Below are 15,848 nucleotides of genomic sequence, written 5' to 3'. Positions count from 1 at the left end.
TATGTGGCTAATCAATTGTGTCGAAATTTGGCGCGAATGGGGCACTTGCATTGTCTATGACAGCCGGTCTGTTTGTCGACTGACCTATAAGTAGGCAAGTCTGGACATTGCTTACTAGATGCCTGTATTGGAAACCGTATATGAGATCAGTGGGTTGGAATAAACATCTTAGTGTGCAAAACATATCACGTGACGAGATATGATAACATACACCGCTGAGGGTTCAGCTCTGTAGTGCTTCTGTATTCATTATCTTAAGGGCCAATAACACAAAAAATCAAACAATTCTTTTATATTTGTATATGATAGCTCTAACAGTGTGCCTAGCCAAAAAATAGTATTAAAATTAGGGTCTTATAAACAAATTGCGTTATAATGTGCTTTCGGTTTATTATATCTGGTTTCGAGAGGCAAGGCAGATTCGGGGCGTGTACATATGAGGTAAACGTGAGAACGGATGTCGATCGCGTTAGCGGTAAACGGATTGATGAATAGCGATCAGGCAATGAACGCGACAGAGCTAACGGCTCTAGTGATGAAGACAGCAGAAAATCTCAAGAAAAAGTTTGCTCGATCATGCTCTTTACGAGGTACGATCGTTAGCCGGCAAAACACTATTGTTTATTACGGTTTATACAATTCTTCGGTAGATCAGCCCCTAATTAGGCCATGCAACCCCTCCCCCCAAAAAAGATGCCTGTGCGCACACCTGACTCGAGATGCCCGAACAGCGGTTTATATAGGAGGGGTTAGCGTAACGTCACGTTCAAATGGACCGATCAGAGACTCTTCTTTGCTAAGCTGCAGACCAGTCAATTTATGGAGTTGCTATTTTGGTTGATGCGTGATCTCTGCGAACGTCTTGTGGCGACAAATTCAACGCTAGACATGTGACATATTTAGAGCTCTGATACTCTAGAACCATCTTCTCCATCGTTTATCATATTCTCTGGGCATGCAATGCGTTTGTTTTTGACAATCAATGTACGCAAATTCGTGCACGGGATTGCGGACGTTAAGAACACTGAAGTAGTCACAACAATACAAGACAGTGGCGTAAGAAGATGTTCGCGAGCGTGGAGGCTTTACTGTGGATGTCATCATGAGTAAGCAAAACTAATTCGCTTGCCAGACCGTAAACAGATTTGCAAAAGTCAGTAGCACAGAAAATTCCAATTTCTACAGTGAGCGGGCTACATCTCCCCCCTCCTCCCCCGGTTCATTCGCCGGTGCAAGACCTGCATGGTGACGTCTTGACATTTTCCACGACAAGGAAGCTTACTTTGATCTAACAATCAGAAACTCCTGAAGCCCGTTAGGTCAACTATTCAGCCTAGAAAACAGATGTTGTGGCTACGTATAGCTGGAGAAACCGAGAAGATGACTCGATCCCATGAGATCATATTGTCTCTGCTCTATATATTACACCCTTGGAGTATATAGAGAAGCCAGGAGCATTGTCACAAAGTAGCTTTAGAACTTTTTTCTAATTCTAAACAGAATCTATTAGCAGATATCTGTTAGACTTTGGCAATTTCATTTCAAACCTAATTTAGACAGATTAGCACTTGTCAATGTAGATTTAGTTTAGGGGAGTTACTTTAGTTTCCTCGATTTGAGAGTAGTTGTCATACATAAAAAAGGAAAAATAAAAATAATATATATATATATATATATAATTATCCGAAGACAAAAAATATTAGCAGAAGAAGTAAGACAGAACGTCTTATTGCTTGGGGTAACAAAGACGCTATTAGAACAGCCACACCCACAATGTTTTAGTTATTAGGGTTAGCTTATTAGTTTATCTCGTTATTGGTTTATCTAGTTATTAGTGTTATTAGTTTATTACGTAAACTAAATGCTTACTATTTAACCAGTTCATGAAGGCAACCGTTCCACCAGGAACTTTGCATCAGAGATGTGCGGGGTATACATATGTATTATAAATATCGTTTTTGCAATAGCCCTGTATTCTTAAAAGTTCAGAAACGGCGCTTGCTGTGATACACTGGACAGCTCTTTCCTAGTTATAACAGCAGTTGGGTGTCACCAACACTTCAAACTCGGCATCTAGGTATATACATGCTGTATTTGCTGATTTCCCTCTTAAATTTGATGGCTTTCAGGGCAACCATATATCAAGAAAATAATACAAAAGCAGACCAAAACGGCATTGCCTGAAACCATCTTCAAGCAGGCACGATACTCTCATATGACAGTTAAACCTAAATCACTTTGCTAAAATTTCTACAAACTCTTATCCAAGAGGCTATGAATATGGCTGCTTATGGAGGTCACGAGCACGTCGTGCGATTGTGTTACAACTATAAAGGCATGGTCGAACCTGACAAACTCATAAACTGGGCCGCAGAAGGTGGTCAAGAGGAGATAGCAGGCCTCTGCCGCAAATTGGGAGCCACCGATCTCAAACAAGAAATCCTCTGGGCCGCAAGTGGCGGTCACGAGAACGTCATGCGTCTGTGCTGTAATTGGGGTGTTACCGAGTTTGATATGGCCATGGCCTGGGCCACGGACAGAGGGCACGAACACATCGTGCGCCTCTATCATGACTGGAGCGCCACCGACGTAGACATGTCTATGATATAGACCACAAGCTGGTGTCACGAACTCATAGCGCGTCTGTGTCGTGATTGAGGTGTCACAAACTTCAACCAGGCCGTAGCCTGGGTCGCAGAGGGTCACGAGAATCCTGTGCGTTTATGTCACGAATAGAGTGCCACAGGCGCTGACAACGCTACGATATGTGCCACAGGCAAGGGCGTGAATCCATTGTGCGGCTGTGTCGTAAATTGGGAGTTGTCGATATTGACTCCACCATAGCACAGGCCGCTAGGAAAGGTACATAAACATCGTATTTCTATGTCTTGAATGGGGTGCCCCCTATCTCAAATGGGCCATAGCATATGCCAAAGAGGGAGGCTATGAAGACATTGTACACTTACGTCGTCATTGGTCCTTTATCTAAGGACAGACCTACCGTTGCTACCAGCTCTCACTACCGCTACATAGCGGATGTTTTTTACTTGTCTTGGTTTTAGAGATGGTGGCACTGGCTTGCACCAAAGCTCATTATATGGTTTGCCCTCCAAGGTCTCCTCTTCGTCCATGTTCTCGGAGGGATGTGTCCGAACACACAATGCAGAGTCGAGCGCCTTGTGGCTGATATACTCTAGGTCGTGTATTTGCACGAGACGGCTAAGCGCTTTGATTGGTGGGTTCAAGACATTCAAGGTCTTGTCGAGAGCCATCGAACTGAGGTGCCCATCCTTGTGCAAGCACAACAGATATTAGAAAACGAATTCTATATGATATTAAGATGGTGTGCACTTGCAAAGCAGGCGATTGGCGTGGCATCGACATTTTCCGCAAAGCCCGAGAGGTTATTCGGTGTCACGACTGTAGGATTCCTATCCACTACAACTAGCAATGTTGGTACTACGTTCTCCATCCTTCTCCAAAGTTAAAATGGATCGATCCCATTCCTAAGAAATGTGTATGTAGTGATAAATTTAAAAAGGTGTGTGAGCATGAAGACGCATGCAAGAGCTGCGGTCTCCCCCACCAAGTAGAACAGCCGTACGCTCACTATGTCCCAAAATCCAAATACAACATGAAATACCACATTAGGAAACAACTGCAACGATACGATCTAACCAAAGATCAGAAAAGGTCTATTGCGATAAGAACTCGACGGGTAGAGAGAATATAGTATAGTCACCACCAAAGACAACTCCTCAAATTGGATTTTATGCTTTTCAAGATATTCACATGGTGTTACTCTTCCATAGCAAGACCAACGATGTGCACTCATGAAAGAGAAAATTCTAGTCAAATAAGAGCAATTATGGGAGACCATCATAAATCTTATCGAAGGGTGGTGAGGTTGTCCACCCAACTGTTGAATGTATTGGTATATCCTTTCCATTTGACGAACGCTAGGTCACCTTACTCCTTAAAACCTTCTTGATGCGAAACACTTGCTGGGTCGCCTGTTGCTCTGGCTCGTAGAAGGATTCATCGACGGGCTCACCATTCAAATCTTGGACGTTATAGGTCACCGAATTAGGGTATTGTATGTCGACAATCTCGATAACCTTTTGGTCCAGTTGGTTGTGTATCTTCAATGGTGGTCTCTTTCTTGGACATTCGAACACGATGACCGACTTTGATCGTTGTTAAAACAACGGGTTTGTGGAGTTCGACTGTCCAAACGGTTGATTCGTTTTGTTTGCCGTTGGCTTTGGTGGGGGTCATTCGTATAGATCTGTGATACAAGGTATTGCATTTCTTCAACAATTCACCCAAGACGTCTATGTACCTATAAGTGTTGTTGGCCGACATGTATTTCACATTCTGGTTTTTAGGGTTTGATTAAATCTTTCCACCACCACCACCACTTTGCCCTCATTGTATGTGAAATATATTTTGATACCAAATTGTCTTCTAGCAAGTGATCCGTGGTCCTATTGTCATATTCACCATCTTGACCCACCCACAACCTACCTGGTTTCCTTTTTGATATCGTGTCGAAAGCATGATCCATACATTTAACCGTCTTTTCTACATACGGAATATGCTCCTCGTACTTGCTAAACACTTCTATGACGTTGAGAAGATACAATATTCGGTCGTTATATTTTGAAAAAGACTGCATGTCGACGAGATCCGCGGACCATGTGTCGCCCACACCTCCCACCCTGACACGTCTCGTCGGAAACCGCCGTTTCGCTTGTTTATGGAGTTCTTCGGCTAGTTGGTCAGTCCACGATACTTTTTTATCCTCACCTACCGTGCCGGGTAAGCGCAACCCCTTTCCGGCTCCGCTACCAAATATCCCTTTGAGTGTTGGTCCGATAAGTGCTATACTAGTTATAACTTTACCCAATTAAGCACCCTTGACTGTTTTCCTCAACATAAATCTGGCTCTTGTGGTTGCAGACACCTGGCACGTCAACCTCATCACTAAACTATTTATTGTTCATTGTCCGCATAGGAGTCGGATTCACTTCCGGAGTCTTTCTTTTGCACCTCGCTCAGTACGACACCACGGTTCTATATATACGACTACATTAAAAAGTGTTTACATAAAACCACTTACTCAGCGTTCATTTTCCAAGGACTGAATTTGGGTAAAATCGATAAGAATATCTTTTGTGGAGCGGACTTGAAAACGATGAACGATACAGTAGAGGCAATATTAACCACACCAGACGCTATTTATATATTGGAGCATGCTCGAATTGTACACGATGCTTTTCCTGTCGTTTTCATATACCGGTAGACAGCCTCCGGAGGTTGCATCCCGTAGCTATCAAAGTAGCCCACATCTCGTGTCTTGGGATCGTTATATATAGCCACACAATGAGTTCCATCAACATCAAAATAATCTGTTAGGTTGATGACTAGAGACTCATCGGCTTTGGGTTTGTTGGGTATGGTGTCTTTGCTATAGGTGCCTTGATAGTTGTCTACCACACCATTCTCGAGTGCATCGTCAATCAGTAAAATTGGTTAGAGGCCTCCACGTCTTCGTCCTTTTCTTACTCCATAGCCAAAAGATCCGGGTACATCAATCCTTTGGCTCCTGCCGGCTCCACTACCGATACCCAATGTATTTGTATTTAATATGAGTGGTGCTGCTAAGCCGGATTAACAGCGCGCTCAGAAATCCATACTCTTTGATCACACCTTAGTCGCGCCCTTTCTCACACTACGTCGAACCGCAACATGGCGAACCGCACCACCACTAACAGCTTTCTTTGTGGCTACAGAGACAGCACCGGATACGGCGCTCAATCCTAGAGTACCGAGCACCGCGAGGGCAAATTTGAGGATTTTAGGTATAAATTTAGCAAACATCGAGCAAATCGATCCACCGTTTTTTCTATCTGCGACTTGGAGAGTTTCAAATCAATGCTCCGCCCCTGGGTCTATTCCTTTGTAATCTCATTGTATTGAGTCTGGGTTATATTCAAGGCATCACCTTCCGATAGTTGAAAGTGAGGTAATCGTAGGGTGTAGCCCGTAACGCTTCCTTTTGACTATCCGTCAGTATGGCGTGCCATTTGTGTCAAAATTAGACAATAAGATGAGGCGATGAGACCATGCGATGATACCATGCAATGAGACCGTGCGATGAGACCATGCGAAGAGACCATGCGAAAGACCATGCGATGAGACTGTAATAAGAGACTGTAATATGAGACTGTAATATGAGATTGCAATATAATACTGCATTAATATGAGATTACCGCAGATTGCCGCATGTGGCTGTTACACAACTGTGGCCGTGTTGGCTAATTGGAAACGCGAATCCAAAGATCCACGGATCCATGCACGAATATCCACCTGATTCCACGTCCAATATAAATTTGGGCATCTCGGATTTAGACTGCCCCGCTAACTCATAATTCGCTTTCTGCTGCAATTACCTTTCGTTTATTATTACAGTTGCACCTCTAGATCTACGTTAGCAGTAAAGCTTAGCACCACCTTACATTATTGTTGTAGCTATTACTAGTTGCTTCATTCTTTCTATCGGCACTCCAACTTACAAACTGGTTCTCCGAAAAGTGTACGGTCTACTCTCTGTTTGCGTTCACTGAGTAATCACAAAAATTGCAATAACTGCTGTGTCCTTTGTCGGTAAGCGACGATCTTGGCATCATTCGAAAGCGCAAGAGCCCGGATTTCTTCTAGACGTTAAACAGATTGTGTAATTAAGACGCAGCCAGGAGGATATCGTTTTTGCATGTCAAAGACCATTAGTGTAGTAAAATGTTATGGTTAGGATATGATTACAGCTAAGTGGTAAAGAGAGCAGACGCCATGTTAATTGCCTGATTACGATTAATTACTCTAGTTCAAAGTTTCGCCTTCGTTCAGCAACGCTTGGTCGCGTGTTCGTCTGGGCTTGGATGACCAATGTCTTCTTCCTCGTCTTGGTGAGGAACATCACTATGAATTTTCCGTCACTTGGTAATCGTCATCGTCGTCGTCTATCTCATTTGTGATATAAATTTCTCCACGAGGTCTTCCTTCATTCCGTCTTTTTTTCAGAAATTTTCTTCTGTTTCTACGTGTTTGCAGTACGATTTCCAAATCTCCGGATTCACAGGCTGAAATGCTGCAGGTACCAGTTTTTCCAAGTCGGCCAGCTTGAAGGTTTGGTTGTGCTTCTTTAAGTACCGTTTGACTTTTGACCAAGCCATTTTAAACGAGTTTAGCTTACAGTGAGCAACAGGAGATCGAAGAACTGTATGCCCAAGTCGCTGTGCCAGATCATTCGTCTGAAACAGTTTCCTGTTGGGAGCGGCATCTCTGATCTTTGCAAAAACGTCTGCCTTGAGATCTGTGTCTTTAAATGCAATGATTTGCTTGTAAGCTACTCTTTCATCACGGTCTTGGTGCTGGATTTTGTTGGTACTTTTCCTAGCACTACATTGCGATAAAGAGTGTTGTCTAAAATGATAAGAGATTTTCCAGGAAATTTCTGTAGTAGCTTGTTGTCAAACCAATCCAAGAAATGTTCTCCATTCATCTCATCATGATAATCTCCAGCATGGGTTTTGGAACGGAACACAAGAGCATATTTTGGAGTCCATTCGTTTTTGGAGCCTGCATGAATATGATAGGACGTTTGCCTTTCCCAGAGGTTATTTTCCATCCTCCCTTTCCTTCTTCATCTAGCCACAAGCGCTCAGAGACTATAGTTGAATTTGCTCAAGTTTCATCAAGGTACACTATTGAACGTATATGTCGACGGCCTTCTTTTTGGTATTTGCGTATATCTCTCAGATATTTGTGGCGCTGTTGAATGATATCCGTCACTCATAGAAGAAAACGTTGTCATCGTTAGATAGAATTTATGAAACCACAACGATACATCTCGGATATATAATTGCTCGTCTTGTTGAGAATCATAAATGAGTAGATTTCGCATAATGCCTTGCTATAGATATCGGCAAACTCTTCATTGCTTATGGCGTTGCTTTGATCATCCGCTATCTGTCGAATATCTTTGCTGCCCAGACCATGGAAGAGACAAAAGGCTTTGGTATTTCGACGAATGTTTTAGGAACGTCGTAGTAACTCTGAGTAAGATAGATACAATTGCAGTTGCGATTTCTGGAGAGTGAAAAGTACTTCTTGATGGATTCATATGCCTGCTGTCTATTTTGATATCATAAAAGACGATCAGCTTACTAGTATCACCGTCTAGTTTCTTGATGGGTATCACCTCTTCCGATTCGAGCATTCGGAATCTACTCCATTGGTCTCCGAGAAATCGAAAAAGGTCTTGTAACAATCAATAGTTTTTTTAGTAGGGAATAATAGTGTAGATAATCGACTCGTCGGGCTTCATCCACCTCATCAACATGTTATACAACAATGTTGTTTTTCCACATTCCGTCAGTCCAACCATGATGTAATAGCAATCGGGGAGTAGAAAATACCAATTGTCTCTCGACTTGCCACGGTATCTGTCATCGAAATTAATGAGATCCATTTTATATAATATCTATATACAGTGACTATATAAGGTTAGTAAACAATTTTGGAACAAACAGGAAGATCGAAGACTTGCTGCTAATCCTTCTGGACTTCGAATTGTTTAAAGCTGCGTCTGATTAGGGAGCGGAATTTGCAAGAGAAAATAGACAGCTGATAGCGGGTGGCCATCAGAATATCGATAAACTGTTGGAGGAATCTAACCCGGTTATAACGAGATTGTCCACTATGGAAGGTAGACATCAGAATATTGATAAATTTCTGAAAACATTAAATCAGAATATTCTGGCTATAGAGACCAACCAAAGCTTGCTCGCCAAAATTCAAGAAGCTTTGGGGTGTTGAATGAGACAGTGTGTAAGCCTGCTGTCGATTTAGGCAAACTTCGAAAAGCTTGAAGTATTGAATAAGGTGTAAATCATCTAACCTATACATATATATATATATATATATTGCTCAATGGCGATCAGTAAGTTTGAAACTCATAAGGAAGTTGAAGTCTTGGTGCATTTGACGCAGGACGTCAAGATGTTAAGAAGTAGGAAGGATTTGGTGTAGAAAACAGTGGGTCAAAATAGTCTGGATATACTAGAAAATTAAAAGGATATCCAGAGAACGAACAGAACCGCGCGTAAGCTTGGTGCCGATGTGAACAGCGTGGTTGGTCAGCAAACCGCAGTCGGCACTAAGGTGGATGCAGTTGAAACCAAAGTGGATGGGGTTGAAACCAAGATGGAAGTACTGTAGTTGAAATCAAAATGAATGGTATTCAAACTGTCGTGAGCGGGTTTAGAATCAAATTGGAGGGAGATGAAGGTACGGTCACTGAAAATAATAGATTTATTACACAAACACATCTAGCTATAGGCGTTGGACAAAGCAGTAATCTATATGCGATCTTAGTACAGCAATAGCTCACATTCCAAGAGATTTGGAGGAGGCGAAAAAGACTATGTATCCTCATATATAAGGAAATAATTTTAGCAATCAACTTCAATCACATCAACGTTAATTTTTCAAATAGTGACATTTGTATGCTCACCCAGTTGTACTTACCGCCATCGATGTTGGTGTTATCGGAAATTGTTTAGATTCTTCAAACACAATAACTTGGCGCTCCATGTGACCGAGCCTGAGCTGGGTTGTGGGTGACGTGGTGGGTTGTCTGTGTGAATCCCATTGCGCTCGCTGTGAGCGGATTGGGTCTGACTCTACACGCACTGACCATAAAGAAACATTATCCCTAGAAGGTGGAAGCCTGTCGATTTGCCAACACCAGCTATAAGAAAAAGTTGAAGACTTTGAGGAGATGCCCGTGAGGAAAGAGTTTTGAGATGACATTCTTTTCTTCAAAATCAACCGATTGAATTGGCTCGTCGCCGATACGTGTCTTTCCATTGCAGATAAACTAAGTAGAAAATATTATTAAAATATTCAAGATCAACTTTCCAAGGCCTTGCTCAGATATGAGGCAGGCTGTCCCTCCGTCCTATCACACTGTCGCTGGAATCGCGCGTGAGACCTCAATATAACAATATACATAGTGTACCGTATACCAGTCATGGCTGAATAATCGGTTCCTTTATATGAGGATGTGCACCCGTTGGTTTGGAGACTCGCCGCTTGGGTGATGGAGGGCTATCTTCGATCGTAAAAGATTGATATTCCAGATGGTATTTTAGAGATGTTTCCAGAGTCGGTGTATTCAAATATTTGTGATAAACTAGCCAAAGATTTGCTGTATTTGACGATAGTATCGTTTCGATTATTCGTCAAACTACAAATATAACCGATAAAACTCCTCATGACCGATGATGTGTTGATCCATCTGTCGCTATATCACAGACAGATGGTCGCCATGGACGTTTCTGATATAGCGGAGGTATTACACGCTACTCTATTTCAGCTCCAACATCATTTATGAAATTAGTGCGTAGAGGCTGGCTCGTTGGGAGTATTAAATAATTTTGGCTTGATATTTGTTGACTGGTTAGTATATTGGTTCCGTGTGAATGCTATCAGGGAAGACTCGGTGTTTGTCATAGTAAGCGTTGAGACCTAATTTGTCTTGCAGGTAAGTCTTCATGCAGCCGTCCACTATTCGGAAGCTTCTGTTTTGAGCACGTTCGATTTGATCTTGGAGAGTCGAGACATAGCGCCATCATGTGATGTCGTTGTGCTTCTTGCACATTCCTTTGGCGGAAGCTTTACTACTATGCCCGGCTCCATCGTCTACATAGTAGCAGTTGCTGCATACGGCGATGACGCGTGATGCTTCGAACTCCAGGTTGAATAGACCGGGTATGTGGTTGCTCCAAGTTTTCTTAGACAACCATTCTTGACGTTGGGCCTGGAATTCTTTCATCATTTCTGGAAGTATCACTTCGTCTATGTTCTTTGTGTCCAAAGCCATGTACATACTGTCGGTGTCCACCTGAATCAACTCGAAGTCACGACGGTTTACATACATGCCAAGGAAATCATAGTAGAACTTAAGCATTTGTAGTTTGGCTAATTCACAGACTGCAATGCCCACATAAAAGGCTCTCCTGATGGTGATCTGTGGCTTGCTGGAATGCAACTCATAGGTGTCACCAATCTCATCATATCCATCTGCATCGATCCAAGCGCTCCGCATAGCGCTGTCAACGACATTTTCGCCATTGGTGTAGATGCCGTTGGTTTGCCGCTCCAACGCTTCGATGAGTTTTTCATTGACGCTACCTAGCAGTTCAAATACATCTGCAAAAGGGCCTAGGCTATTTACTCATCTCCTGTACGTCTTTCGGCTTTCACTTGCTCAAAGAACCTCTCGAAGATCTTTTGGGCTTGTAGTCGATTGAGCAGTATATTTGTGACCTCAGGCTGTGGGCGATATACCATTGGAGTAGTGGAGCATATAGGAGAATCTTGTTGGCATATAGGGTACTAAGCAGCTTCTTAGCGTTGACACGCGTCTACCAGAGAGTTGTAAGTAGTCCAGCATCTCTTGGACGTCGGCGTCATCAACCTCTCGGTTATTGAATAGTGGACAAATCTCCGCGAACTTATAGTAGAGATTGGGAGGGACACGGATGCCGATCTCTGCATGCCAAACCTCAATTTTGTGGTTTGATCAGAGGTTTGGACAATGTTTTGGACGACGTTTTCCCATCGGCTTGGGAATTTCGTAGTGCCGAACAACTCTTGGTACGCTGCGGGCATGTGCTTCGCTCTTGCCAAAGGTATAGACCGTTGTCGTCGTTGTCTACAACCTTTTGGCAAAGGCGTGAATAGTCGTATTGTTGTGATCGAATGCGTGTTATCCAGCTTTGTGATATCTTGTGAAGACGAGACTTGGCCCGAAGACCACTGCACTATTCAGCATTTTGTATGACTCCTTTTTGGGAGCCACGAGGATGGGTTCTTTGTGGTTTTGGTGGGTGCCTCGAAGTTGGAACTGGAGCCATACACAAGGGAGTAGGACGACGTCTTCATAATGTCGACTCCATACTCATAATAGAAGTTTTTCATCTTGGTGAGTGCTCCTGGGAATGGATCGATATTGCGGTCGTTGTAGTACCGCAGCCAATCGGCAAAAGTGGTCGTACCTCTCTCTTGTAATGTGCGTTTGCATGATTGCCACTCATTCAGAAAGAGTGGGTATTGAACTTTGAGCTTGGAATAGGCAAACCAGGGAGTTGGAGTTGTCGGGATTGTCAAAACACTTGTAGGGAAACCAACTCTTCTGCAATTTACAGCCATAGACTTTGAATCATTTGTCGTAGCTAGTGCTTGGTTCAAGATATTTCACGAAAAAAAGGAAGAGGAGCGGGGAGTTAGTAAGATTATGGTCTGTTTGACCTTCTTGGCTACCTTGATATTCTTAGCAGTATCGGTGATCTTGTTCACAAAGTGCTTTTTGATGAAGTTCTAGTCGTACTTACTCTAATTGAATCCCACCACTAGCACTTGGTCGCACCACTTTTAAATCCAGTTTTTTGCTTTGTGCGGAAAACTAGAAATAATCCAAAAGATATCGCTGAAAAACACTACTTGTATTAGATCTCTTCGTATGCGCAGCTTGTCGACAAAGTCTTCAACGAGTTGCTTTGGATGGGCGTTGCATAAACATATTTATGGATTTTTTATGTCACCGAGAAAGACCGACATGGGTGTGCTCGGTCTCGACGGTGAGCGAGGTTGTGGGGGAACGGACCTTTTTCTTGTCTTTGAAGTCTTACACCATAGTGTGTGGATAGGCTTCGTTTTTGGGTTCTAAAGCGGGGCTTGCCTATATAAGTCACACTGCCACATGAAATCGAGAGCGAATCCGGCGTCTCGGATAGTTTGATCTTGCTCGAGGGTGACAGACCTGAAACTGAAATAGAGTTAGACCGGCCATACCATCTACAGAAAGCACACTTGTTCCAACGCTTACCACCCGTGTTCAAATTTAGCGTAGTGGATAAGAACTCCACGCTGCTGGCTTTCGTATTATAGCCAGCAGATGGCGACGCTGCTCGAGTTTCGGCTTGGGTAGAATACCTCTTGTAGGCCGACAGTGGTGCTTCTACTGGGTCACTCGGACACCTGAATTCCATGACGCCTTTGGGGCATAGTGTGGCATGCCGTTAAACTTGACATGCTTGGGTAAAGAATTGGGAACAATGAATAAAGAGGCCGAGGTTGGAGCCCTTCTCGATATCTTTGATATAGAATGCGTTTTGCATTTTTTTAATTTGGGGTTTTGCAATTTCAACGTTTGTCTATCTTAATACCAAAAAATGTTAGCCGACATTTGAAGATTACCATGCTTTAGCTGCCTCACACCATTTTAAATATTTGGCATATCACGAATTCCTGCTATACATAACAAAACTGCTAAATTAAAGCAGTTTTATTATTTTTAAGATAGCCTTGGAGTCTCAAACTATTTGTAGCTCTAATAGCAACGAAGAAATGGACGGTTAGAAACTCAGCTAGACAGCTGGCCGTCCCACAAAGCAGGTGCAAACTTGGATCGACAGTCTTAAGTTAATCTACACAAACACACACCTTACATTGGCTGGCGTAGCTGTGGGGAGACCTGGGCCGAGGAGAACAAGCTTTCCAAAATTTTGTTTGCACCGACATGAACTTGTAATGCTGTTGCGATTTCTCGGGTGCATACGCTACCAGATTGATGTTTTCCTACATTGTAAGTATAGTGTTCATGTGGTAACAGTGGTTGCAGTGAGATCTATTGACAGGATGCTAATGACAGTGGGATCTAAGATGTTCTATAGTGACGTTATATATACACGATGGTGTATACACGTATGTCGAGCGATTTGATAAGCACTTTTTAATCAATGTATACATACATGAATACATTTTTCTGTTTGTATTGAAAGAGTCGCTTAAAGCTTAGTATAGATCGTTTACATTGCAATCATACATACATCAATCAAGCTAGATTTAATTTTTACATTAATTGCTTATAACTTCTTTTCCTTCTGTAAGTGGTTTCCAGTAGCCAGCTGATTGTTTTTCTTTTCTTGTTGCCATCTGTAGTTTTATCCTCATGGTATGCCTAAACGCAAACACTATAGCTTTGGCTGGGTGTTTTCCCTTCTTCCTCCTAAGCGTTCTGATTAAATTGGAGAAGAATACCTTCATGGCTTGACGGTTTCGCCATCAAAGTGAAGGATTAGCAGGACTCACATCGTCTTATGTAAATACATACATACATACTTACACATATGTAATTAGCAGCATTACACTATTAATCTTCAAACACAAAAATGCGATCTGTGCAGGCACGGAATGCTGGCTACGCCGCTGCGTGCACCCTCTACGTAGAGAAAACTGCCAAGCTACTATTTAACTGTTGATACACAAAATGTCTGACGTTTGTTGAAGCTTCTCTGCTCTAATGTAAAACTTAAAACTTTAATGTTACAGAATCTCGTAAACATTTTGCACGTGTGAGAGCCTCTATCGACGACAGATGCAAGAAATTCCGACAGCCTCTTTCTGAAGAACAACTTAACAATTTGTACAAACGCGTCATCGTAGACGACAATCACAAAGTTATCTACTGTCCCGTTTGGAAGTCAGGCTCGACCTCTTGGAGAGCAGTCATGCAAGTACTGAAAAGCTCGTTCACAACTATCGGCGATGCGGTCAAATCGGTTCATTTTCTCAGTGGACTGAAGACATTAAAATCGTACAAGAACAGATCAGAAATCGAATACAGACTTAGAACGTACACAAAGTTTATGGCTTACAGAAAGCCACTCGATCGTTTCGCAGCAGACTATTTGATGTTACGAAAGAGAAATGAAGGTCACGACCGACATAGTACCAGAATAGTAAAGTACGCTGACTCTGTGAGAGGACATAGCGATCCCAAACATCCGTGGCAAAACATGAGTATCTGGGATTTTGCCACGTTTGTGTCTCGTTTCGGCAACGACACGACGAAAACTGCTAAGTTAAATTATCAGTGGATGCCACAGAACCTGGCGTGTTATCCGTGTCACATTCACTACGATTATTACATCGATATGGAGAGTTCAACCGTCGACAGAGACAGTCGCTACCTCTTGATGATAATAGGTGCGCCGCATTGGCTAAAGATGCCTCACGTCAATCCTACGAAAAAAGACAAAACTCCGTATTTATCTCAACTTCCTGAGGCATCCTACAATAGCCTTCTGTCTGTTTACTACAATGATTACGAGATTTTTGGTTATGAGAAACCAGAACGGAGTAGAATGAAACAGTAAATGTATGCAGACTATAATATTATATAGAGGCCAGGTTTGTCAGAATGTTAGAACCTATTTGCATGCAATTGAATTCGCCAACAGTACCGTAGACATCATGATCAGCACCTACCAATGGTATTTATTATTTGCGAAAAAGGAAAGAAACCGTCAGAGTTTGTGATAAATGTACCCTACCTGACTTCAACGCTTTCTGTTCACTTTGATATGTAACTAAATTCTAAAAGATACACATTGGACAGCACGATGCGCATCTCGTCGTTTCTCAATTATATCAACTAACGTGAAAGTAAATTGTTGCATTTTCAATCATATATACACGTTTATACGTCACCAGTCAACGTCATGTACAATTTTCTTTCGTCATTCACGATCTTGTCGTGGATACAGCATAGTTCCTCCTTTCTGGTCGGGCTCGTAATAGTTGTACGTAATGACGGGAACACCTTGCAAGTCTTCGACCACTGAAATCCTTTTCATTGTTACGTCAAAACAACTTTTCGTTTGTTACCTAAAGATATAAATGTGTTCACAAAGACTATGATTTGTTTGTTAATTAAA

The 15,848-nt window shown here is 42.4% G+C and overlaps 1 protein-coding gene across 1 annotated transcript; it reads left to right on the top strand.

Moving 5' to 3' along the window:
* The first annotated feature begins 12,685 nt into the window (after nucleotides 1–12,685).
* Nucleotides 12,686–15,287, top strand: LOC134181715 (carbohydrate sulfotransferase 11-like). Its single transcript, XM_062648982.1, has 2 exons — nucleotides 12,686–12,707; nucleotides 14,461–15,287. Exons 1-2 carry the CDS (start codon nucleotides 12,686–12,688, stop codon nucleotides 15,285–15,287), a joined length of 849 nt encoding a protein of 282 aa, XP_062504966.1.
* The last annotated feature ends 561 nt before the right edge of the window (nucleotides 15,288–15,848 follow it).

The sequence above is a fragment of the Corticium candelabrum genome, chromosome 7 (assembly GCF_963422355.1).
Source record: "Corticium candelabrum chromosome 7, ooCorCand1.1, whole genome shotgun sequence".
NCBI classification, from domain to species: domain Eukaryota; kingdom Metazoa; phylum Porifera; class Homoscleromorpha; order Homosclerophorida; family Plakinidae; genus Corticium; species Corticium candelabrum.
The sequence above is the reverse complement of the archived record's forward strand: the minus strand, read 5'-3'. Positions and strand labels throughout refer to the sequence as shown.